At 39.8% G+C, this 27,216-nt stretch overlaps 1 protein-coding gene and 1 non-coding gene across 17 annotated transcripts in view; one reads left to right on the forward strand and one right to left on the reverse strand.

Annotated features, from left to right (window-relative positions):
- Nucleotides 1–27,216, reverse strand: part of LTBP1 (latent transforming growth factor beta binding protein 1) — a 416,121-nt gene that overhangs the window by 93,274 nt on the left and 295,631 nt on the right. For all 16 annotated transcript variants that reach the window (XM_066378530.1, XM_066378532.1, XM_066378534.1 and 13 more), the window contains 6 exons: nucleotides 23,767–23,892; nucleotides 22,560–22,685; nucleotides 21,880–22,002; nucleotides 18,328–18,447; nucleotides 6,303–6,425; nucleotides 1,275–1,397 (listed from right to left, as the gene is read on the reverse strand). In XM_066378530.1, the coding sequence (XP_066234627.1) occupies nucleotides 1,275–1,397; nucleotides 6,303–6,425; nucleotides 18,328–18,447; nucleotides 21,880–22,002; nucleotides 22,560–22,685; nucleotides 23,767–23,892 (741 nt within the window). The remainder of the gene's footprint in view (nucleotides 1–1,274; nucleotides 1,398–6,302; nucleotides 6,426–18,327; nucleotides 18,448–21,879; nucleotides 22,003–22,559; nucleotides 22,686–23,766; nucleotides 23,893–27,216) is intronic.
- On the forward strand, nucleotides 5,818–5,893 carry TRNAN-GUU (transfer RNA asparagine (anticodon GUU)). The gene has a single exon. It is a non-coding gene; the product is annotated as a tRNA-Asn (tRNA).

The following is a 27,216-nucleotide window of genomic DNA, read 5'->3' on the forward strand; positions in this document are numbered from 1 at the left end:
GACTGACAACATCATTTCAGTTATCACAGCCTTTCACACCTCACGGTGGCTTGCCCCTAATGACAGTCTGGTGGCTGGTTCTGCGTGTATCTGATTTTTCTTTAGCAGTGACATTGCAGGCTCTTCAAAGACAGGATCCTGAAGATTACAGCCTTCTGATATTATGCGGAGACCTCTTTTCATATTATACATTCACTTGTTTTCTCTTTGTAGTAGGCATTTGATAAATGCTTAGTTAACTAAGGTCAGGAGTCACAGAAGTATAAAACTTTGAGAGGGACTCACGGTATTTAGAACCACTTACTTAAATGTATCTGTGTATGTGAGTGTGCTTGTGTGTGCTCCAACATTCTCCACTTTTAGACTAGGTATGGTAAAGACCCCCTACAGTCTGGAAAGGGATCATTGCAGAAGGTTACAATAATATTGGTAGATCCCTTTGTAGTGCTGCTGTATATTGTCTCTCTTATCACACCACCTCTGGAAAGCTTTCTCCTTATTAAATAGTCAAAGGTCACATATAAACCTGAATATGATATCTTATAATAAAACTGATCTTGTATAGTATGAATTCCGTTATTAAATAAATGACATTTGTTTTCAAGAACTCTGGAAACATGTGCTTGTCACAGGTGATAGATAACAAAATACTGTGAAGCATATATTTATTGGGAAGTGATTTTGTACTTAGTTCAATAAAATTTCTTTTTAAGTCTAAGGTCAAACCCAGTGTGGTCCAAAATCCTCACTATTATTTGTAGGAAGAGTACATATTTCACAAACTTTATCTGTGAATAGAGGGGGGACACATTTATTTCAGTCTTATTGAAATGTCTTCTTTAGTGATTTCTTTTAAAAAAAAAAAGGAAAAATTTTATAAAGCTGAGTATACATAAAAGCTAAGATCATTAACATTCTACAGCATAAACAGGCTGACATAATGACCTTCTAATTGCAGGAACCTTAGTATACAAAACTTGTAAATGAATTTAACAGAATTGATTTTCTGCAGTAAAGAATTACAGAGAGCAGTACTTTTTATTACTAATATTAATGCCCAACCACTCGATCACTAATGACACATATATTTCAAAAGTAAACTTTTTCCATCCTGCGTTATTGACTCTCCTGACATAAGTTTAGGTCCCTTGCTTTCTGGCACTATAAACAATCATCTGCGTAGTTTCCCAAAGACACACTCTTTTCACTAAGTGTGTTTTCGGGCCAGTTGTCTTAAACGAAAATGACAGGAGTTTCCATTGCCACACTCCTACCTTCACACTGGTCTTTCGCTGCCGACAGCTGGTAGCCCTGCCCACAGGTGCACCTGAAGGAGCCCTCAGTGTTTTTGCACTGCCCGTTGATGCAGAGATTCCCTTGCTGGCATTCATCAATATCTGTAAACACAAGCAGTGACAATTGTCTTAGGTCAGGGCATATCGAGAAGACCCCTTTAGCTCAACTCTCAGACTATAATCCAAGCTACTACTTTCAAGTCATTCCATTGCCAGGCTGGTCTTTTAAGACATGACCCACAATGACAAAAAATTTATTTACATATATATAAAGGGACTGCCTAGGAGAATGTCATGTTCTCTATAGTGCATGCTGGGGTTATTATTACCAAAATAGTAATAGTACTTCTTATATAAGACACTATAAATTTTAGTATGATTCAGTCCCCTAATGGTTTTCATATCAATCTGAGCAGCTGAACTGTAGAAAAGAAATAGTTACAAATAGACAATAAATTTATGAGCAAGTTAAAGCTACTTTTAATATAACATCAAGTGCTTCACCAGCTGTGCCCTACCTTGGCTATAGCAGAAACACAATAGGAAATATTTTAGGGTTGAAAACAGAAGACAGAACCTCAAGCACAAAATCATGACAATTGGCAGTTTCAGACCTGTAGAATCTCATGAAAGAAGGCAGAATGAAGACTCTACCAAGAATTTGAAAAACAAAACCGTATTGTAGACAGTAGTAGAGAGAAATAAAAATGTCAACTGTATTTAGAAACCCCCCCAAAAGTATCAGATTGAATAGTTGTGCTAAAAGACAGTGAACTTATTTTTAAATAAACAAGGAAAGCCAATGGAAATGAAGGAATCACGTTGACAGCTGCTGGAACATCAAAGGAGAAAGGGGCGAGAATTTTTTAAATGTCTTGATTAAGCATAAAGCTACTGACTGAGAAAGTATATAAATTTTTTTTTTATTTCCTTTTTTGTACTTTTCTGAAGCTGGAAACGGGGAGAGACAGTCAGACAGACTCCCGCATGCGCCCAACCGGGATCCACCCGGCACGCCCACCAGGGGCCACGCTCTGCCCACCAGGGGGTGATGCTCTGCCCCTCCGGGGCGTCGCTCTGCCGCGACCAGAGCCACTCTAGCGCCTGGGGCAGAGGCCAAGGAGCCATCCCCAGCGCCCGGGCCATCTTTGCTCCAATGGAGCCTCGGCTGCGGGAGGGGAAGAGAGAGACAGAGAGGAAGGAGGGGGTGGGGGTGGAGAAGCAGATGGGTGCCTCTCCTATGTGCACTGGCTGGGAATCGAACCCAGGTCCCCCGCACGCCAGGCCAACGCTCTACCGCTGAGCCAACCGGCCAGGGGAAAGTATATAATTTTTAATGAGTATTCCAGAAAATGCCAGGTATACAAATTTAAACAAATGAAAAAAGGGTTGGCCTTACCAATAACTTCAGAACACTTGTGGCAAAAAAACAGAGTTAAGTCTTCTAAATGGTTTTGTTAGTCTACTAGGTTATTCTGACCTAATTAAATAATTCTCCCTAGAACAGAAGAAAACTACACCAGCCTTTTTCATACTCTGAGGGGGAGAAAGCAGCCCTAATCTAAAAAGAACAGAATTTATTTTAAGGATACCAAGTCCTAACAATCAATCTCTACTATTTTCTTCCAAAAATATATTTAAAATGCATCTAAAAGTTTTTCTCAGGAGAAAGCAATTATCTGTACAACCCTTCCCCTTAAGTATTATTGACGATTACCAGTTTCTTAAGCAAAGGTGCATTTCTTAACCGCTAGTGAAGTATTAACTATATTTTATCCTGATATATGCAAGATTTTAAGTTATCCGATGTTTCCTAAAAAAGCTCACATAAGCTACTAATTTAATTGGAGCTCAGGAATTTGTTTCTTATTCATTTAATTTTATATAGAAATTAATTTACTAGAAACTTCCATTACATTTATTGTTATTGATCTCTTTTATTTATAATTAAGTCCTGGCTGCCAACTATTGACTACAAAAAGAGAAATTAAATAAGTAAGCTAAATTTCATTTTAAAGATTATTTTACACCTTCCCAACACTCTCAGCCTATTAACTTCAGGAGTGGTTGACAGCAAAGAACAGGCTACACCATATTTTCTTTCAGCACATTCTATAAAAGACATGAGATGTCTCAGTTCAAGAACTCAAGACCAACAACAGCTCATGCAGTTGGTTGGATCTCACATAATGTCTGACAACATTTTTAGTGCCTTGGACTCTTTCTGACTTTCTCAAAGAAGATAACAGATTAAGCATTCCCAGGTGAACATGACTGCTACAAGAAAAGACCCCCCTTTCCAAGTCCTGACAGGGTAAGCCAGACATCTTACACAAGTTCCTCATTTATACTGGGAAGACTGTCAGAAGTAATCCATTATAACTAATGACATACACATTTAGAATAACCACAGGCAACCCAGTTATCTTCAAGAGGTGATCTTTGGGGAACAGAGGCAGTTTCATTCTACAGATAAAAAGGCATTTTTCCTTTCGGATGAGGAACAAAATTCCAATGATAAAAAAGAAAGCTCTCTAATAACACAGGTGTACAGGACAAATGTCTTCTCTCCTTTGTGCCAAAAGATGAAAAGAAAATATTATTTTCTGTGAAAGATATTTAAAGGACTTTTTGCATCTATTCCTATAACAAGTCCAGCTCAAAGTTAAAATACAGACTACCTCTCATTATTTATAAATTTAGGACATGTAGATGCAAAGAGATACAAAGAGATAGATACAAAAAGATATAAAGAAACAAGTAGAAATTAATATATTAGGTAATGTATTTATAGCCTGTAAAGGTTGTCAGTACATTCAGTGAGGTGAAGACCAAGTCAATAAATATGTGGGACCATCAACAAGGTGAGATTAGAGAGTTCCTGGAATGTTGGGAAAGGGAGAGGTTTATAATCTGGGATGAATTTGACATCTGTGAGCTGAACTGATTTGGAAAAGACTATGAGATAATTAAAGAAAAAGGATGTTATAGAAGTTATTATTATAAAAAGGAAGGGCTTTGATTGTTAAAGAAAACAGTGCATATGCAGGTTTCTCAAGGATAAGAAGGGGATCTTTTTGTTTTTATTATTCAGTGATAGGAGAGGAGGCAGAGACAGACTCTCGCATGTGCCCTGATTGGGATCCACTCAGCAAGCCCACTAGGGTGTAGTGCAGGGGTCCCCAAACTTTTTACACAGGGGGTCAGTTCACTGTCCCTCAGACTGTTGGAGGGCTGTACTATAAAAAAAAACTATGAACAAATCCCTATGCACACTGCACATATCTTATTTTAAAGTAAAAAAACAAAATGGGAACAAATACAATATTTAAAACAAAGAACAAGTAAATTTAAATCAACAAACTGACCAGTATTTCAATGGGAACTATGCTCCTCTCACTGACCACCAATGAAAGAGGTGCCCCTTCCAGAAGTGCAGTGGGGGCCGGATAAATGGCCTCAGGGGGCCGCATGCGACCTGCGGACCGTAGTTTGGGGACCCCTGGTGTAGTGCATTGCCTGTATGGGGCATTGCTCTGTTGTTCAACAAACAAGCTCTTTTTAGCACCTGAAGTAGAGGCCATGGAGCCAACCTCAGTACCTGGGGCCAACTCAATCCAATTGAGTCATAGCTGCAGAAGGGGATGAGAAAGAGGGAGGGGTAGAGAAGCACATGGGCGCTTCTCCTGTCTCCTTTGACCAGGAATTGAACCTGGGACACCCACACACCAGGTTGATGCTCTACCACTAAGCCAATTGGTTAGGGTGAGAAGAAGATCTTACTTGGTTATACCCCAGACTATAATGAAAAGACAACAGGAGAATCCGAGTAGAGGGCAAGGTTAAATGGCAAGTGGTGGTAACTAAAGTGACCAATCATCCTCCTTTAGGGAGGACAGTCCTGTTCTGACCTCCCTAGAAAAGTGTCCTCCTATATGTCCTCCTTTTTGATATTGGAAGACTAATCTGTAAATGTCTGTATTTGATCAATGCAGAAGTTGAAGAAGAGTAAGAAAATGGTGATACAGCAATACACTGGAATATTATGCAGCCTTTTAAATAATTTTGAAAAGCATTATTAATTAGAAGTAAAATTCTTACATATACTATTAAGCAATAAAAATCAGGATTCAAAATTATACACTATATAACTATATAAAATATCTATGAAATATGAATATCTATGATTCAGATAACATTGTTACCTTAATTTTTTTCACCTTTCTATATTTTCTAAATTTCTACAATAATTGTATGCTGTTTTTTAATAGCAATTTCATTGAAATAATTCACATACTAGGCAATTCACCTGTTTAAAGTACATAATTGGATGTTTTAGTACATTCAGAGTTATGCATTATATATATTATTTATATAACCAGAAAAAATGAAATAAACATCTATGATTTATAGATGCTCTGTAAAAATACATTGTCTTCCTTTATGTAAATAGACATGGTCTGTGTTTAACCACAATGAGGAGCCACTTTCAAAGATGCCAATCAAGGAAATGGTTCTTATAGCCCTGGCCGGTTGGCTCAGCGGTAGAGCGTTGGCCTGTTGTGTGGAAGTCCCGGGTTCAATTCCCGGGCAGGGCACACAGGAGAAGTGCCTATCTACTTCTCCACCCTTCCTCCTCTCTTTTCTCTCTATCTCTCTTTTCCCCTCCCACAGCCACGGTTCCACTGGAGCAAAGTTGGCCTGGGCATTGAGGATGGCTCCTTGGCCTCCACCTCAGGCACTAGAATAGCTTCGGTTGCCACGGAGCAAGGGCCCAAATGGGCTGAGCATTGCCCCCTGGTGGGCATACCCAGTGGATCCCGGTTGGGCGCATGTGGGAGTCTGACCGCCTCCCCATTTCTAATTTTGGAAAAATAAAAAAATTTTTAAAAAGTGCTCCGACTGAGTGGCTTAGTCAAAATAAACGACAGGTACTGTGGTTCTCCTTTCTAAGGCTAGTTACTGGGAAGTTCAAATTAAAGTGAGAAATCTGATCACAATATTTACCTTTACAGTGCTTGTGGTCTGGTGTCGGGGTGTAGCCCTTGTGACATGAACACCTGTAGGAGCCTTCAAGGTTGGTGCAGGTACCATTTGTGCAGACCTTTGGTTCCAGGCACTCATCCACATCTTGAAGAATGTTGCATAATGGAAAGGGAAATAAAACAAACAAACAAACAAAAAAAAAAAACAGGTAAAGAGAAAAAAGACACAAAACATGAATAAAGTTGAATTTAGTGAGTAAAGAAAATAGTAGATCTTTTTTTTTTTTTTTTTTTAATTTTATTTATTCATTTTTAGAGAGGGAGAGAGAGAGACAGAGAGAGAGAAGGGGGGAGGAGCTGGAAGCATCAACTCCCATATGTGCCTTGACCAGGCAAGCCCAGGGTTTCGAACCGGCGACCTCAGCATTTCCAGGTCGACGCTTTTATCCACTGCGCCACCACAGGTCAGGCAAAATAGTAGATCTTTAAAAGAGGGACAGATTCCTTAAGATAAGCTTTCAAATTCACCCTTAAAAGGAAAAGGCTCTGATGTGAGCTGTATATATGATGGTTCTATGTCCTAATTGACTTTCTACAAAGTAACTCAAATGAGGAACCAAACATACTCTATGAACACATTCAACGGAAGCCGTGTTGCAGACAGGAGAGCAAAAGAGAAAATTTTAGAGCCACATCCCCTACAGAAGAAAATACTCCGAGAAATCAAAGATGCATCAAGGCCAACTTGGAGAACGGATGAGTGCCGCAGGCTGTGAGGATGCGTAGAGGCAAAGACAAGACTCACTGACCCAGAGAAACTGCAAGAAAATGTGTAACAGTAAGGTGGAAAAATTCTTAATAAAATCCGTCTCATAAAAATCAACCTGGGGGAAAAGCATAAGCCCATTTGGGCAGATTGAGGGTACAGTACAGGCTGACAAGGCAGATAAAATAATAATAGCGTATATTTATCAAGTACTCACTGCATGCAGGCACCAAAGGCGTTACATTATCATCTCATTTAATCCTAACAAATCCACCTAACCATTTTACAGAAAGGAAGGAACACACACTTGTCCAAGGCAAAATAGTTAGAAAATAGTGGCTCTGCGATTGGAATCAGCCAGTGTTAACACCAAAGCCCATCCTGTTAACCGAACTGTAAGTTTTTGATCTAGACCAAGTGAAGCCCAATGAGAAACAGAGAGAGAATGTGTGTTTATGTTTCTTTTCATTAGGAGCTAATGCAGTATTGACATAAAAAATAATCATATAAGTGTTCATGAATTTCATTCAACACACGTTCATGAAGCTCCTATGAGAATATTAATAATTCAAAAAGAAAAATTGGAGCTCTAGGCCCCATTTGACCGCCTCTGGGTAAGTCCACTGGATGTTGTGGTGGGAAGACACAATGCACGCGAATAGCCAAAAACTGAGAGGAAAAACAAAACACAACACCACACAGCATCACCATGTAGGCTAATTAGTATAGCAGCCTATAACTTAGTCAATGCAACTCAATCATAAGGCAGACAAATGGTAAGGAGGGAAAGGCTCTTGATTATCCCATTTCATTTTAGTGCTCATTGAGAAAGCAACATAGCTTTCTACTCTCTTACTGGTAACAGGCAGGGAGTTGTGGACACATTAACACCAGAGATCTAACTTTAGGCCAGCCATGCAGAATGCAGAGTGCATTTATTTGCATTGCATTTCATTAACACTGTATTCTAACTTTCTTACAATAGAATTCAGAAATAAAGCATTACCAAAATAAGGCAAAGAGGTGTGTGTGTGTGTGAGTGTGTATGTGTGCGCACGCGCACAGGTGGGTTCCATGTGCATACTGAGAACAGCTAAGCAATTGGCTCTGCCTAGGGGTTCTACCCGCTTTCACAAAATCACTAATTATGGTGAATGAATTCTTCCCCATAACAACAAAAATAACACTTCCAGACTGACTCATTATCCATCTTTCCTGAGTGGGAATCCACTTTTATACACATGGCAAGCAAGCATCTTGAAAGAAGAAGCCAAAGTAAATAGTGGAACAGAATGGGCCTAGATACTGAACATGACAATTCCTGACAGAAATGTGACAAAGTCATGTCTAGTATCTGGTTTGGTTTGAAAAATGTAAACAGGTTGAAAAAGACAATAGATCGCTCTCTTTAATTATTCATGCAACTGGAAATGTGACTTACAGGGCTGCAAAGCATCAATTGAAGGCCATATTTTCTCTCAAGCAAATTAACAGACACTATTCAGGAGATACTAATAAAAGTTCTATTTTGTCAGACTACTACCATGATTAACTATGAAGCAGAATGCCTTGAAATATCGAGGGAAGTCTGATGTGTTTATTCTTTTTACTTATTCCAGACATAACTGCATGGAACCAGAATCCTTTCAAGTCAATCATTTACACATAGATAGAACACATTGAATTCAATGAGTACTTGGCCTTAATGAAGCTTATGCCCTTAAGGAAATAACTAGATCAGGGGTCAGGAACCTTTTTGGCTGAGAGAGCCATGAACACCACATATTTTAAAATGTAATTCCGTGAGAGCCATACAACGATCCGTGTATGTAACGCATTATCCAATAAAAATTTGGTGTTGTCCCAGAGGACAGCTGTGATTGGCTCCAGCCATCCACAACCACGACCATGAATGGTAGGAAATGAATGGATTGTAATACATGAGAATGTTTTATACTTTTAATGTTATTACATTTTTTATTAAAGATTTGTCTGCGAGCCAGATGCAGCCATCAAAAGAGCCACATCTGGCTCGCGAGCCATAGGTTCCCGACCCCTGAACTAGATAGTAAAATGTCACTAAAGTACCTCTACATGGGGTTGAAAGGTACAAACTTACAGCTATAAAATAAGCAGTCGTGAGAATGTCATTCACAGCATGGTGACTATAGTTAATAATATTGTATTGCATATTTGAAATTGTTGAGGCCCTGGCCGGTTGGCTCAGTGGTAGAGCATCAGCCTGGCACGTGGATGTCCCAGGTTCGATTCCTGGTCAGGGCACACAGGAGAAGCAACCACCTGATTCTCCACCCCTCCCCCTTCTCTCTCTCTCTCTCTCTCTCTCTCTCTCCCTCTCTCCCCCTCCTGTAGCCACAGCTCAATTAGTTTTAAGTGCACTGGCCTCGGCGCTGACTATGGAGCCTCCACCTCAGGAGCTAAAAATACAGCTCGGTTGGGAACATGGCCCCAGATGGGCAGAGCATCAGCCCCTGACTAAGCTTGCCAGGTGGATCCTGGTCAGGGTGCACACTGGAGCCTGTCTCTCTAACTCCCCTCCTCTCACTTGGAAAAGGGGGGGGGGAGTTGTTGAGAGTAGATTTTTTTTTACTTTATTTATTTATTCATTTTACAGAGGAGAGAGAGAGAGAGAAAGAGAGAGAGAAAGAGAGAGAGAGAGAGAGAGAAGGGAGGAACAGAAGGCATCAACTCCCATATGTGTCTTGACCAGGCAAGCCCAGGAAAGTAACTCATCCCAAGAAAAAAAAAATTTGTAACTATTTACAGTGACACATTAACTAGACCTACTATAGTGAGCATTTTGCAATGTATACAAATATTGGATCACTATGTTGTATACATGAAACTAATTAACATTGTATGTCAATGATACCTCAAGTAATAAAAGAATCTCTATAAGAAAGAATGCATCTAGAATAGGGCCTCACTTTGTGGATGTAAAATAAACTTAGTGTGCTATCTTTAGCCCAGACCTATCTCCTAAACGGCAGATCCTTGCTCCTAGCTGGTCAGTCTACCGGACATCTCCACTCGATGTCCCAGAGACACCTCTGAGTCTTCATGGCCAGAACTGATCTTTCCACTGCCTCTGGTTTACGCTGTCTCCCACATCAATACATGGTGCCATTAGACACTCAAAGGCCCAAGGCAGAAACATGGGTAACATCCTTTCTAGATGTTTTACTATTACCCACATTTATTACCAAGTCATATCAATTCTGCCTTCTAAATACCCCACTTTATTTCATTCCTGTTCTAACATTCTCTCTCAAATGAATTATTGCTACAGTTTTAAAATTTGTTTCCCTACTTTAAGTCTTGCCCTCTTCTAATCCATTACCCAACCTACAGCCAGAGTTTCTAAAATACAAATCCGATCAATGGTCATGTCTGTGGTTTTCAGTATTAGAGATAAAACTCATCTTACTCTAAGATTACAGTCTTCTAGAAGATTCATATTACCCTAATTCTTACAATGCATATATATCTATCTATATATATATACATATATTAAGTTCAAAAGGGAAATTTATCATAAAAAATAGTGTCCAGAGAAAAATGGCTTCCAAACTAAAAAAAAAAAAAAAATTACCAATGGGCTTTTTGGGACAAAAGTTGGCATTTGCCATTCAATGAATTAATTAAAACCTCCCACAGTAAGGAAGTTGTCAGGGGGTTATGAGGCCAGCACTTTGTGGATGTGGTAACTCAAAAGTTTATGAATCCTCCTCATTATTCTACAGCTCAGTCCAAATTGATCCTTCTCAGCTATAAAACCCTTATAGACTATAAGATATGCTGTTGAAAACTAGAAACGCCACACCTAGAGAATTTCTTGATCTACTCCTCTAATAACTCTATCAGAAGAGGCAGTCATGTCAGTCTGGCATGATGTGCCCTTCCTGAACCCTGGCTGAGTCTTATGATCATCACTTCCTTTTAAAAATATTTCACCTCATCATCTGAATCCTGAAGTCTAGAGTCCTTGTCAAGATCAGTATGAAATTCATCGGTCATTAGTCCCAGACTCCACCTTCTTTCCTCTTTGGGGGGAAACGAGGACATTAATCTCTCTCCAGCTCTCTGGCAACTTTCCACTCTCCAATTTCACAAATATGACTCCCGGCTGGCCAACCATCCCACCTGCCAGTTCTCTCATTGTCTTGGGTGCATTTCATCTGGTCAGGAACCCTTTTGAAACTTCCCTTCCTAATATCCTGGGAACACACCAGACTGCCTGAACACCTCGCCGGTGGGCCTGACCTATGAGGCGCAGAAGGTATTCAGTGGCTGACTTTCTACACTGCACCCCCCCCACCCCGCATCACTTATCAGCTCCTTGGGGTGGGTCAGGATTGGTTCCACAGCAACTGTTTGCCTGCATTACTTCCTATACGTTCAAGGAAATGAATCTGTCAACACTGTGAACCAGTTATTTTTCGGAGTCCATTCAGCCTCATTTAATTCCTTAGTGACCAACATGACTTCATGAGTGAGCACCATTTGATCTGGGGAGAAAACATCTTATTCCATCACTATAGCTACATAAAAATCTAGGATTACTCCTTGCCCCAAACATGTCATTATTTCTATTATCCCTTAAGTATTCTCTACACAGAGTCTTTTCTACTAAAGATGATGAGAGAACATATTTGACAGAAAAGCAAGCATGGCAAATGAGAGACAGATGCTGGTTAGGCCAGTGTGACGGAACCACCTCAACTGCACTTAAGGTACAGTAAATCCTCAGGGTCTCAGGCCCGCCTGTCAATTCTGACCGAGTTATAATATGCAGTAGCAGAGCTGCCTACAAAAATATACGTTCCTCAAAGACTTACCACTGCTTCTCAGAACTGGAACACAGCCAATGCTATGCACATCCCAGATAGAGTACCAAGGTCAGCCTCAGAATATCAATCCACTAATCCCACCAAATCACTGGCTTCTTACCTTACCTTTCTAAGAGAACATTTGTCTTTCAGCAGGACTCAGCTGGGCTATCCATGGTGCATGTGTGACAGCTCAGATCTAGAATCCCTGAGCTATTATTATTAATTGCATCTTGCAAGGAATGATTCCAGCCCACACAAATTTCTCCTTTCTATGAACTTTCCTTATTATGTTAATTCTATTGTTTTGTTCTTTAATTTTCTTGGTTGGACATGAGAGAGACAGAGCTACTGCATAAAACAAAACACAACACTAACTTTGGAGAAACAGGACCGGGGATCTCCTACCTCTGCCATTTACTACCAATGACCTTGAGCAAGCCTATTAACCTATTTGGGAATCAGTTTCTCTGTCTGTACTATGGGGATGATTGCTAGGAGGATCAAATGAAACAACAAAGTCAAAGCCTTTGTAAACTACACAAGGGTGAAATTTTTGTAGTTATTCCCACACAGGCATGTTTCCTTCACAAACGTATGATAGTTTGTTTTTTATTGAGATGTAACTGAAATATAACATCCTATAAGTTTAAGTGATGCTTTGATACACTTACATATTCCAAAACACTAGCATTAGCTAATACCTCTATTATATCACGTACTTACTATTTCTTCTTTATTGCTGTGAGAACACTAAGACTTTGCCTCTTTAAAGTTTATAATTCAGTACTGCTGTCTAGAACTGCTATGCTGTACATGAAATGTCTAGGATTTATTTACCAAGTAGTTGCAGGTTTGTTCCCTTAAAGAACATCTCCCCTACCCCGTGGCAAGCCCACATCCCAAGCCCCGGATAACTACAACATACTGTTTTATTTTGTTTTTTTTTATAACTTCAAATTTTCTCTGGCACCTGGCAAACATATAGTTAGGTAGCCAATAACAATATATTAACTGATCAGAAACTCCTTCAGCATATAATGATTTAGGGATATGTCTAATGTTGACATTTTATAATATCTGCAAAAGGTAGATGATAAACTCAGTTGCCATCTTATATAAAAAAACAAATGTCGAATGACTAGCTGCAATTCCAGATAGGTCTCTGAATATGAATCTACTCCATAAAGTGTAACAGTGAATCCTAACATTTGAAGATAAATCCTAGTGTAAAAGGAACTCCTAGGAACAAGAAGCTCTCCATGTTTAGATGCGAGTTCTCTGAGCCTGGTTTTGGTAAGACTTTGGCAAACCCACTGTCAATGGATAGATTAGTACTAATCCCTTCAAATGCATAGTCCTACTACATTTAGAAAAAGTAGATGGGAGTCACAAAATCATCAATAACTTAAATATGGAGTGACAAAGGATTACTCTGATAATAATCTAAGAAATCTGTGTTCCCAGGTCACACGGCCGGTCACAGACTCAGCTATAAATGAGACAACAAAGTCACCTCAAAAAGGGCTACTAGCAGGCTTGTCCAGCTGGCTCAGTGGTAGAGCATCCGCTTGGAGTGTGGACATCTCGTATTCAATTTCCAGTCAGGGCACACAGGAGAACCACCCATCTGCTTCTCCATCCCTCCCCTCTCACTTCTCTCTGTCTCTTCTCCTCCTGCAGGCATGGCTCAATTAGAGCAAGTTGGCCCCAGGCACTGAGGATGGCTCCATGGCCTCTGCCTCAGGTGTTAAGAGCTCGGCTGCTGAGCAATGGAGCAATGCCCCCAGATGGGCAGAGCATCACCCCCTAATGGGCTTGCAGGGTGGATCCTGGTCAGGATGCATGTGGGATTCTGTCTCTGCCTCCTCTCCCCTCACTGAATTAGATAGATAGATGATAGATAGATAGATAGATAGATAGATAGATAGATAGATAGATAGATAGATAGATAGATAGGCAGGCAGATAGATAGATAGATAGATAGATAGATAGATAGATAGATAGATAGGGATACTAGCTGCAAATACACTCACCAGGTAGTAAATACTGTGTCTTGCGAAGGTGACCAAAGAAAGTGAAATGAAAGAATGGAGATGGCAGGGTTGTGGAAGCTGACACATTGTCAGGAATGATCAGTGACCCTCCAGAGAAGCACTACGAATCTCAAGAAGTATGGTTCAGCTAAAGAGAAATGCTCAGAAGTTGAAAGGAAACTGTAAGATAGAAGATTACATATAATTCATAAGAGAAAACTATGACATAGGAAGAGTTAAAAACTACATAAGATGAACTTTTTTAAAAAGCCAGAAAGAAGACAGTTATGCAGAAAAAATCCAACATGAAATTTAACAGGTATCAGTTACTGCATTTCTTATATTTCAGGACAAGAGAGATAAAAGAGAGGGTAACAGGGCTGGCAAAAGGAGGGTTATAACATTTATTGGCTCCTTCCCACTTACGTTGGGCACATTACTAGGTGACTCGTATCGCTTACTTAATTCTGACAATAATCCTTACGAAGAAAGCATTTCAATCCCTATTTTACAGATATTAAAACTAAGCTTCAGTGTGGTCACATGGTCCCAACTCTGTCTAAATTCAGGGGAATATTATCTTTATGTCAGAGTTACTGAAAAAGTGCCTTGAAACAATTAAATGTTAAATTTCCTTTGGAGAATGGTTCTAGTCTGGCTGGAGTCAGGCGAGTTCTCCATGCGTCAAGAGAAACCTGTAAATTGAGTACCTGTCAGGCTGGCTCCCCTCAAGAAAAGCCCTGGTTGAAGCAGCCAGTTGGAACTAGACAGAACCCAGGGTGATGAAATAGTCATTAGAGGCTGGGACCGAACGGGCAGAACTACTCCAGGCTACATGCAAGATCCAAGGAATACAGTGTTGAATGATGAAAGTGGCTCTCAAGAGAACACCAAGATCCACAACTTGAAAAGAAGAAGCTACATTAACTGAGGAGCCAACAAGAGTTGCCAGAAAATTTTGAGGGATAGATATTTCCAAAGTGGACAACCAACTATTGAGGATGAAGGATTGTGTGTCGTGGGCCAACCAGTAGGAAAGAGCATGTTCCCAGTGACAACACCTGCTGATATTGTACCTGTTCCTGCCCCAAACAATTTCTGCCCTAATTCATAAATCAAGGAAAAGCATCAGTCAGTGAGATCCAGCATACGTGGCATGAAGACACAGAAATGCCATTAATGGTTGCAGCAAGTTCACTGTTTAGTTAGTGAAAGAAGCAGAGTGTGTGACTGGCTTCAAATCCCTGCAGAATACAATAGTCAAAACAACAATTCTCAATTAAACCATTTCTCAGGAAAATGAGCCAAATCGGAATGAGGGTGAACAAGTTAAAAAAAAACAACAACAACCAAGCATAATGCCAAATATGAGTACTGTTATGTACAACAATGTACAAATTTAATTACATAAGTTTAAAATACACAGTGAGCGAGAGGGTGGAGAAGAAGGCAGCTACTAAGATATAAGAAACAGAACAGCCCTGTGTAGTTGCAATTATTTCTATAGATAACAACCAGTGAATACCAAGCATAGGCCTTTTTTTCAAACAGTGAGTTCTGGAAAATTTTTTAAATCTTTTATGTTCTCATACATTAAAAGTTGGACCAAAAAAAGTCTCATCAATGTATCCTAAATCATCTTAATTAAATGGATATAAAATGCCACAAGTCACAAGTAATTGTTAGAGAGAAAAACAAATGGTTAGCAAGGGACACCTTGTAAATGGCCAATCTCTGAGCACAGAATCTCTAACACTCCCTCTCCTCTCTCACTGCTTTTCTCTGCACCATGGCCCTCATCACGTCTGACATACCATGTACCTCACTGATTGCTTATTTTTTTGCACACACAATGGCTCTAGAGGAGAAGTGCAATGCGGAGAAGGAATTTATTTTTGTTCACTCTCGATCCCCATGATCCATTAATAGAAAAATGTCTGACTCGTAGTAGGCACTCAATTGTTAAATGAATGACTAAATACATATCAAATTGTATTACCAATGAGCTCAACTCAAAGATAAGCTTAAGTAAGGACTATACCCTTCTGGAAAGTATTTTAGAGTACCAACCACAAGTCCAAAGGTGAGGACAAAAACTGTATAAACACAGACAAAAAGATATGGCTGGGTATTCATGAGCACTGTCAATAGTTTAATAGAAAAATCCAATCCATTCAATGGCTCAATATGAGCAGGAAGGTATGTGGTAATATCTATCTGCTTTTTGTCACGCTCAACTTTTCAACATTTGAAAGCTCTACTACCATAAAAAGTTATGATGGAAAATCCATTTTGGTAAAATCTGCAAAAGCCCTCATGAGAAATTTAGACAAGCCCACATCCAATCCAGCAATGGATGGAACTGCAATTGTATCACAGAGAAGTTTGATCTACAGGTGACAAAGAGCCTAACATTTTCCCCAAAACAGAAGGAGAAAGTATACTGTCTACTTTTAATAGGAAATGCATTACCTTAGGAATGCAAAAACAAATGCTATTGCTTGGAACAAGTGGCTAAGTGTGTGAGTTTGGTTGAGTAACACAGTGACTTAGTATTTCTGCTGTGATTCTACTAACCTGGCTGGCAAAGACAAATTACTGTAAAATGAGGTGCTGTCTTTCTGTTACTAAAACTGGAGCAAAGTGGTCACAATTAGATTGATTGCATACATCCAGATATGAGAAGTCATTTATTATTACTACCCAATCCAGGTAATGCATTTATACTGAACAGCAATCATTTGCCAATTTCATCAGTCACATTCCATTAGTAAATTCATGAATCAGGACTGTGTTTATACCACCATTGTGAATTTTAGTTATTTAAAGTAAAGGTCAGGCTCTGCTCTTGGATTATAATATGCAACAATATGTGAAAGTGAGCACACCAATAGAACCTTCATAGACAACTATAAAATTTAAGCCAAATGGGATAATTAAAACCAAATGCACTTTCTGACCAGCACAGACTGTATAAACAAATTCTTACTAAATAAACAATTAATGAAAAAAATCTATTCTTCTCCCCAAAGATCAACATCACACAATTCCATCAATAGAGACTCTTGGGATGGGCACGAGGTTCAGGGCATGGGGCCACCTGTACCAGGTACAGCTCACGCTGTCTAGTGATGAGTCCAAAGCTTTGAAATTGGGAGTGTTTTTGCCATGCCTACATACATATCCCACCCTTTCTGAAATACCAAAATGTCTTCCTGGAGATGTAAGCTTAAATAGGCCAACATTTTAACAGACCGAGAAGGGTTGGCATGTTCTGCCCCTCATCTTGCAGTAAATCTTTCCTTGATCTATGTCCTTCAGCCACACTGGCCTTTCAGCTGCTAGCACCTGACCTCCTCTTTCTACAAGCCACTGCCTATGCTGTCTCCTTTGTCCAAAATGTTCTCCTTCCCACCCCCTTCCCCAGTTAGAAATCAACTCAAGAATTTCCCTATAGAGAACTCATTGTATCATACACCTGTAGCACCACCGAACCTTCCTTTCTAGCCCTTGTACCATCCGTGCATTTGCACGGATTTATGAGATGTCTGGGTGAATATCCATCTCCCCACTAGTTAGTAAGTGTCACGAGAAAGGCACTTTTTGGGGTTTCTAAATGTATCCTGGCCCTCAGTACAATTCTGGGCATATATACTAAGTTCCTCAGAATCTGTGGGAAAAAAAAGGATAGAAGGGATGAATGAATGCAAAGTTTAACTCGCATTGTCAGAGTCTGGCATGGAGTGCCAGAGAGTTCAAGTTTTCAGGAGAGAGCACAGGGTGGACAGAAACACCAGGGAAACCACGAAAGAGGAAACTAGAGCACAGGGAATCAGAACCAAAGCAGATTTATCACTCATCTTCCTCAGTGTCTGATGTGGGTACCAAGGAATTATTAAATAATTGAATGAATAAATGTATGAATATCAGGAATACGAGTAATCAATCAAGGTTTCTCTTTCTGCGCCTGCTGTTTCTGTTGCAAGTTTGTGTTTGTATTGATATGTTTCCTAATTCTGTTTAATCTACGGGAGCTTCTTCTTATGCTTTTTCTCACATTTTAAGCCTCTTGCTTTTCACTATTCTCCTCCTTGTGGTGATTATTTTGTTTGGTTTTGGTTATTTATCTCATCAAGGGGAATCGTGTTTCAGCCAGAACTATGTGTCACAGGTAAAATTTCACATTCTTCATGCCAACTCAGTTCCTTCCTTTCTCCGTGGTTAAAACTTATTAGAACTTTTCTTAGGCGTTTTCTCCAAATAATATGTAGTTACCTTCCATACGTAGACTTTTTTTTTATTCTGAAAAAGCGCTCACTTGGCATTCCACCACTCTGTCAGAAAACAGGCCAGACAGAAAAAATAAAACAATGATCAGAACTCTCCCAAACCTACCAAGACACTGCCCATTCCATCCTCGGAACCCGTCTGTGCAGGGGACACACTGGTAAGACCCGGGAGAATTCACGCACTGCTCGTCTGGACAAGTACTTGGACTCAAACATTCATCAACATCTGAAAAATCAAAGAGCTAGGTCAGGGACATTTTATTAGGATACTAAAGTGAAAACTTAAGTTTGTGAGGAAGGAGGAGACAACACATGTCCTGGTGGGGAAAACAGCAACTGGCCAAGTGATACCCTGAGTCTCTAAACCCACAGTGATAACACATAGCAAGGTATGCCCTGACTGAAATATTTACACACATTCCAAGGAGACCTTGGACCTAATTGTCCAACTGACAGGGCTAAGACTCTCTGTTCCGGGAGCTGGCCAATTCTCCGGGGGCACCTTCTGGACATCAATCCTTTCAAGTACTAGTGCAGCTTGCCAGAAAAAACCCCCACAAGGAATAGGGATGAAAAGGAGGAAGCCATACTGTATCTACCGGCTAGAGGTTTCCTCTACAGATACTTGATGCTCTGGGGAAATCCCCACTTTGGCTTCATGAGCTCCAAATTATTCTGAGTTTGAATAATTAAAAAAATTAGATGAGCATGAACTCATCACATACCTTCAAGATTTTCCAGAAAACATGATGATATGATCACCTAGCAATAATAGACCTTTCTTTTCATAGTCACAGTTAACTGAAGTTATTCGTCATTGTTCCTTTCAATGCGTGGAGAAAAGAACACCTTAAATATGGTTGGGACTGTGGCAGAGAAAACTACTCCAATAGCTGTAGACATTTTTAAGGATGGTAAAACAAAGTGGGGGGGGGGGGAAGGGAGGATACAGAAGATGGTTCAACAGTTGAAAATGAGTGGTAACACCTTGGGTGGTGGCCCCATTTAAATAAGTGTTTTTCTGGAGTTGGATTTTGAACTCAGTGAGTGGATTTAATATCTAAATGTCCAATATAAAGAAATGTCTATAAAGAAAGAAATGTCTTTCTTTTGAAAGAAATATCTGATGACACAGAACAGGCCTGAGAGTTTGATGTCTTCATTCTGGTAAATTCTTAAAAAATTATCTCCTATCATATACCTCTAGATGTATGTAAAGAAAATGCTTAAAGTATAAAAGCTGAAGATGATATTAACAGAATAAACACCAGGTCAGCATTGTAATTATTTTTCCTATCAGCAAAAACTTCTTGCCAATAGACAATGACACACAGTGGTTTTTTGTTGTTTTTTTAGGTCAGATGTTCTGGGACTTCTTGTTCTACAAAAAGATGATGCTTGCCAGTTTCACTTTCCAAACAGCATTACATTATTCTCTGGATGGGATTTTTTTTTAAATAACACTACAAATGCTAAGTCAGAGAAGGTCACTGAGATAGGCTAGTCCAATAAATGAGGTGCAATGTGGAGCAACAGAAGACGACACCCCTGACTTTACTGCTGCTCTCACCTCTGTCTGCTTGTTCTTTCAGCTATAAATTAGTGACTACCTGACTGGTAATATCTTAATGGAATAAAGTAAGGATGCATGAGATAATGTCTGTAAACTACAATAGGCTCCTTGGAGACTGGCGCTGTTTGAAAGCAACTTTGTTAGTGACAGCTGAGAAAAATCTACAGTGAGCCAGGAGCCCGGGGACCTCTGGTTCTGGTCCATGACAAAATTAGAAAACAGCCATGTTATTTGGATCCTTCTTCTTCCAAGCCTTTTCATGCGGATAGAATAATACATTACTTACTCAGGAAACTCTGGTAATATTTCTGTTAAATAATTTGCATATATTGAATATTATTGAATAGTCTCCTGTTTTCCATTTATTCCCATAATTTTTAAATTTCTTTTCTACTCCTTTCCATTTTCCATCGGTATGCTGTAGTTGTTCACTTAAATATCTTATCTTTCCATTCTGAGACTGTACATAGAACGTAAGACTCAATATTTGACCTCTTTAGGGAATATTGCTTTGGACATAAATGCCTGTCAAATAAACCCACATCTCTCCCTCCCCTCCCCCCTGACTTTTTAAAGAAATACTCCCACGACTGTGCATGTACTGAGAAGTTCTATAAAAAAATAAAGGAGATAGGGATGGGGAGCAGTTTAAGAAATTAACACATCCTCAGAACTAATAAGAGGACAGGTACCATACAAGATATTGCAACATGCATCTACGGTCCCAACAACGCTGAAGAAGGCTGACTTCATGGCTGCCACTGTACAGATGCAGCCAGCGGCTGAACGTGGGGTGCTGAGCTGACGCCAGGCTCTGCTGTCACCTGTTTCCACGCAGCCCCGGCTGAGCAGAGAGCTCCCGGAAAGAGGAGAGCAGGAACACTTTCCACCTGCACTCCACCATGTCCCTCGGCCGGCAGGGGAGAGTTCAGAGTGTGGTTCTGATCTGGGTTGATCAGAAACCCAGTAACATAAACCGTTCCCACTTCTCCTTCGATTAGAACCAAAGGGGCCAAAGCAAGAGGCCAGCAGGGGGCAGGGGCAGGCTGCCAAAAAATGTCTAATTAGCTCTCCCTCCAGGTCTGGAGCATCAGAATTGTGAAGAAAATCAACATGCGGAAGAAGCCAAGGGACAGCTGAGTGTGTCCTGCCCCGACCTGTCCACCCTCCCTCGCTCGCAGAGCCCAGCCATGTTGGAAAGGGGCTGATCCTCGGGCAGCGAGGCAGGGAACCCCGCGGAACCAGCACTGTCCCCGCTTGGGGTCCTCAAACACTTTCTCAGACAGCCCCGCTCCATTGTCCTCGTCGTTTCCATGGCAGGAAGTTCAGGGTAATTTTCTTTTTCTGTCGTGTCTTTGTCTGGTTTTGATATCAGGGTAATGCTGGTTTCTTCATGAAAATAATTAAACGGTTTCAAAAAGAACCTGTGTGCCATTTGGACCCAAACATGAGGCTGTATTAAATGGTTAATCATTTTGACCATGCTGTAAAAAGTTTTCAAAACATTTTTGTAAGGAGAGCGAACTCGCAGATGTGGTCCAGAATTAAGAAACTTGTATCTAGTGCAGTTGGAATTTGACTTGGGAGTTGGTCAGACAGAGCTTCTGTCGAGAGTCTGCAAGCAAGTCCCAAAACGTATGTAAAAGAAACAAGTGGAGACAAAGACACAGACCACAGTGAAAAGGTCAAACAACAACAACCAACATCAGTAGTGGTTACACCTGCACCATGTCCTCAGATGAACGGTCCAGACACTGTAATTAAGTCTGGGTTTGTACTAACTCCGCAAGTAATTGTTCCAAGGTGCTATCACTTGGAATACCAGGGAAGGAGGATACTGTAGTGCTTAAGAAAGAGCATAAGGGTAGAAAATAATCCGGACGGAGCCACTGCAGGGAGACAAAGAGGCTGTGACTCCAGGAGGCAGAAAAAGGTGGATGAGGTGGTGGCGGGCACAAACGCCTGGAGGTGAAGGTAAGGCAGGGGCCCACCAGCCCCAAGTCCTCACCCCAGCCCTGAATTTCTGTCAGGTTCACTCAGCGCTGAGGAGCAGGCATACTCCCCCCGTTCTCTCGGCCAACTCACCCTCACAGTGTCCTCCCGGGGTCATGCGGTATCCGCTGTCACAGTATTGGCACCGGAAGGCCCCCACGGTGTTGATGCAGTGACCTTCCCCACACACATCTGGCCTCTGGCACTCATCAACATCTACATCAAACAGGAAAAAATGGTTGCATTTTAGTCCCCAAAATGTAACTTCAAACATCTCCCATCTCCCAGTTTCCTCTGAATTTAAGAATGAAGTAACTGATTTCTACAATGGCCTGCTTTAGAATGGAGTGGTTTTGATTTCTGTGGGATCCAAAAGAAACATTTAACACCTCAGGTCTTTGCACACACTTGATACTCTCCACTTTAAAGTATTGCAGAAATAATATGCTAATAACTATGCATGGTGCCGGGTGGGAAACAGACTTATCAGGGAGATCATGTTGCAAGTTTTATAAAAGTCTAATGACTATGCTGTATGCCTGAAACTAATATAATGTTGAATGTCAACTGTAATTGAAAAGAACTTTTAAATGCAAAAGAGTGTTGGAGAAAAAAATTCCTACTTTTATATCTTTCAGTATCTAGCAGATGACTATGTCTTAGCAGATATTTAATAAAAACTTCTGCATTGTCTGAATAAGCACTGAACTGAGGGGTAGGGAGTTCACAGCCCAGATTTGGGAAGCGATGATCAGGGAGAACACCCCCATTACCTATGCAGTTAGTTCCCTCCTCGCTGGCCATAAATCCTGCCGGGCAAATGCACAGGAAACTCCCCTCCGTGTTTTCACAGCGCCCCTGGGAGCAGAGGTGTGGGGTCTGCGTGCATTCATCAATATCTGTTAAGATAATTACGGATAAAAGATTAGTGTACTTCAGCATGAAATTCTGTCTCCTGGTTCATGAAATAACCAATATGCTCCCCGTGTCCCACAGACCTTTATAGCTAATGACAAGGAGACGTGACTGTTCTCCTCAAACACTTGCAAAGCGGTGACTGGGAAGAGGAAATACGCATTGGGTACTGCTTCAAAAGCTAAAGCCACAGAGATAGATGTCAGGTCAACGCTAATGGGCCTCGCTGATACCTGGAGTCATCTATGCTCTGGAATTCCTTGTGCCACTTCCAGGCTGGGAAGTGTTGTGACAGGGACTCTCCCATTTAAACACAGGTGGAGCCCTTTCAACGTGATACTTTATGGTTCTAACAATACATACAGTGTATACAAATACAAGAAAAACAGCCCTATTATGAACAGGTGGATGCCCCCCTAATATATGTATATATACAAAATCAAACAGCAAAAGTCACAAATCTTGTTTAATGGTATTTAGTATATTACAGTAGTATTAATCAGCTATATCTTTGATGTTTTTATTCACCATATAACCCTTCGCCTCCAAAAACTAAATTTAGTGTTAACATATTAAAATGATTTATTTGACACCATCACAGCTCTTTTTGAGAAACATTTTTCCAAAGAACACCCATCAATAACTTTGTGTCAGCATTAACTGATTTTCAATTTAGAAAATCTCTGTTAGAAATGGGATTTTATGCACTTAGAGAATACAATTCTTCATTGCAGGATTTATCAATATTAATTTGATTCTGCTAAATATACGTTTGTAGCTGGCTATTTTTGGAACTCTTTATTTTAGATACTTTACCTGAAACACTTTTGTAAATCACTTCACCTTTCTGTAATTGCATTACACTTGGCAAGGCAGGCAGTATTGAACCAAGAGGTAAGAGTTTTCCATGCATTTAGCAAACCTCTTTCTGAGCATCCTTAGCCCAGGAATAAAAGCTTTTCAATATTAAGCACAGGAACATCTGCCCAGGATAACTATAGGAAAGAGTTCTTACTGTGCAAATATTTGATATTTAGTCATTTCGTCAATCAAAGTATCGCTTACCAGTACATTTCCTCTGTTGCTCACTGAACTTGTAGCCCTCGTAGCAGATACAGGTAAACCTCACTGGCAGGTTAATGCAGTGTCCTGCTCCACAGATATCAGGGTTCACAGTGCATTCATTGATTTCTTTAAAAATAAATAAATGTGGGGAAAAAACAGATATAAACATAAAGATTTCATTGCTATTTGTAAACCCTCACTTTCTGTTTCCTGATTAGCTTATCACCAGGTATGAAATAAAAGACAAAAGGTGACCACCTCTGATATCAAGTATAAGTTCATTTGGTTACTTTATAAGTGATCCATTAGGGCCCACCTAAGGTCATCAATAATCCCTAATGAAACAACATCTAAGATGGAACAAAGTGGGTAGAAACTCAGAAAGAAGCCATGTTGTAAGTTTTAAGATAATCAATTAATTCTTCCTAACTTCTAGGACGGCCTATCAAAGAATGTCTATCCACCCAAATTCATCTTAAATGATGGACTTTGAATCATCATGTGATTTATCCTGATAAGAAATGCATGGCAACTTGGCATTCGCTAGCAGGCTAAATTCAAGTTCCACCAACTTTGTTCAACCTCCTCCAAAATTTCTCTGTAGTCCTCAAGAAAGATGTACCACTTCTAATCAAAGCAAAAGTTCCGGGTGTGACTTCACTCTTAATTTGCCAATTCCAACATGAGCATATTGTTAAAATAGAATTTTACCAATTTTATTTATATTTATTTATTTATATTTATACTGATAAAATGGAATCTTCTTTCAAATCTTCTCTGCTAAATTCCTCCCATACTCTTCTACTGATTCCTGCTGAGACTCGCTTCTTCCGCAGAGCCTGAGCAGTGAGCCGTGGGTCCTTACTCCACTGGTAGACAGACGCTGTGACAGAGACCGGATATAGGAGTCCTTGGTGGGTGAGGGCCAGAAAAAGGGGCCTAATTACCAAAGGGACCTGAGGACTCAGGGGTGGCCTACTGAGATGATTTACTTCCCTAAAATAGTCTGCTTTTGATAACCCTTTGTAAGGAGAGGAAGAATATATAGCAGGGGTAGGGCAGTGGTCAGAAGTCCAATCTTGAAGGGCTTAATATCCAAAATATACAAAGAACTCATAAAACTCAACAACAAACAAACAAACAATCCAATAAAAAAATGGGAAGAGGACATGAACAGACACTTCTCCCAGGAGGAAGTACAAATGGCCAACAGATATATGAAAAGATGCTCATCTTCTTTAGTTATTAGAGAAATGCAAATCAAAACTGCAATGAGATACCACCTCACACCTGTTAGATTAGCTATTATTAACAAGACAGGTAATAGTAAATGTTGGAGAGGCTGTGGAGAAAAAGGAACCCTCATACACTGTTGGTGGGAATGTAAAGTAGTACAACCATTATGGAAGAAAGTATGGTGGTTCCTCAAAAAACTGAAAATAGAACTACCTTATGACCCAGCAATCCCTCTACTGGGTATATATCCCAAAAACTCAGAAACATTGATACGTAAAGACACATGCAGCCCCATGTTCGTTGCAGCATTGTTCACAGTGGCCAGGACATGGAAACAACCAAAAAGCCCGTCAATAGATGACTGGATAAAGAAGATGTGGCACATATACACTATGGAATACTACTCAGCCATAAGAAATGATGACATCGGATCATTTACAGCAAAATGGTGGGATCTTGATAACATTATATGAAGTGAAATAAGTAAATCAGAAAAAACCAGGAAATGCATTATTCCATACGTAGGTGGGACATAAAAGTGAAACTAAGAGACATTGATAAGAGTGTGGTGGTTACGGGGGGAGGGGGGAAAGGGAGAGGGAAAGGGGGAGGGGGAGGGGCACAAAGAAAACTAGATAGAAGGTGACAGAGGACAATCTGACTTTGGGTGATGGGTATGCAACATAATTGAAAGACAAGATAACCTGGACTTGTTGATCTTTGAATATATGTAACCTGATTTATTGATGTCGCCCCATTAAAAAAATAAAATTATAATAAAAAAAAAAAAGTCCAATCTTGGAGATGGTATGGGTACCAATTTTGCTGTCCTTTCCTAACTCTGTCACACAGGGGCAGGATAATCAAAGATTCTATGCTTCACTTTCCTGCATGTATAAAATGGGAATAATCAAAGTACCAACTTCAGATTGTCAGGGTCAAAGGGGGTAACTTAATGCATGTAGACCAATGCCTGGCACATTATCTGTGCTCAATAAAACTTAGCCATTATCATCTTTATTACTGTTGTTACTATGGAAGTCATATAAGAATATACAACAACAACAAAACAGCACATTTACAACAATAGCAATTAGCTCACTGTCATCACATAGTAAACAATGCTTAAAACACATGCTTTCACAGAAGAGCCCAAATGGCCCAGTGTAAGAAGACAGGGACCTTGAACATGACAGGTTAAAGCACAGCTTTGTTGGAGGGGTTTGTAATTTGAATGAGAAGAACAACAACTGTGCTACTGTCACCAATAACCCACTATCCATTCTGCAGAAGAAAGATATAGCAAACAGTGCCTTAGCAAAGGCTCACTATGGAAATGACCCAAATGGGCTTGAGGTTGCTCTCAAAACCCAAACCACATTTCTTCACAGTTCATCAAGTGGTGTTCACTGTACTGTGACTTTAAGACACAAGATGCAAGTCACTTGAAAACTTGCTTGACTTGAAAAGAAAGCATATGAATGCAGAGCTGTAGTATTTTATACAAAAATCACTTGGAGGTCTGAGAAAACCACACATTTCTAAATTAGTGATATCTTTAGTGAGCCAATTTATGCTAATCACTTCAGAAGAACAGATTTGTTTACACTCAGTATAATATAACATGACATAAAAAATAAAATAATTCAAAAAGCTAAAATACGTGGGCAATTAACATTGTTACTTAAACTTTAGTGATGGGCAATTTAACAGAAATGAATTTTGATACATATATAGCATAGATTATTATATAATCAATAACAGGATTGGAAAATGTTCACTTGTTACAAAATATAGTTGGGTATAAATTGTAATTTAGATATCATATAAATTACCAAATACACTAAAAGGAAGATTGTAGGGAAATAAATCCAGCGATTAGGGGAATTATAGTTTTTTCTTTATAGTTCTCTGTATTTTTCAAAATTTCTACAAAGAGTTTGTATAATTTTTTATCAGAAACTTTATAATCTCCCCTTAAAAATCATCATGTCTATGTGTCACAAAAATCTGAAGGTGAAAGGTGATCTTCAGGTTATATTCCTAGACCCTCAGGTAAAAGTTCTCTTCTCTGTTTATAGGAATTCTTTAGTAGAATTGTGTGAAAAGCACACTTCTAACCATCTAATCCATATTGTGGTAGCTTTCTTTGAAAATTGCTATTTACACTTCTTGGTTTTCTTTGTAATTACTGATCTTTTTCTTTATACTCTT

Source organism: Saccopteryx leptura, chromosome 3, assembly GCF_036850995.1.
Source record: "Saccopteryx leptura isolate mSacLep1 chromosome 3, mSacLep1_pri_phased_curated, whole genome shotgun sequence".
Classification (NCBI taxonomy): Eukaryota; Metazoa; Chordata; class Mammalia; order Chiroptera; family Emballonuridae; genus Saccopteryx; species Saccopteryx leptura.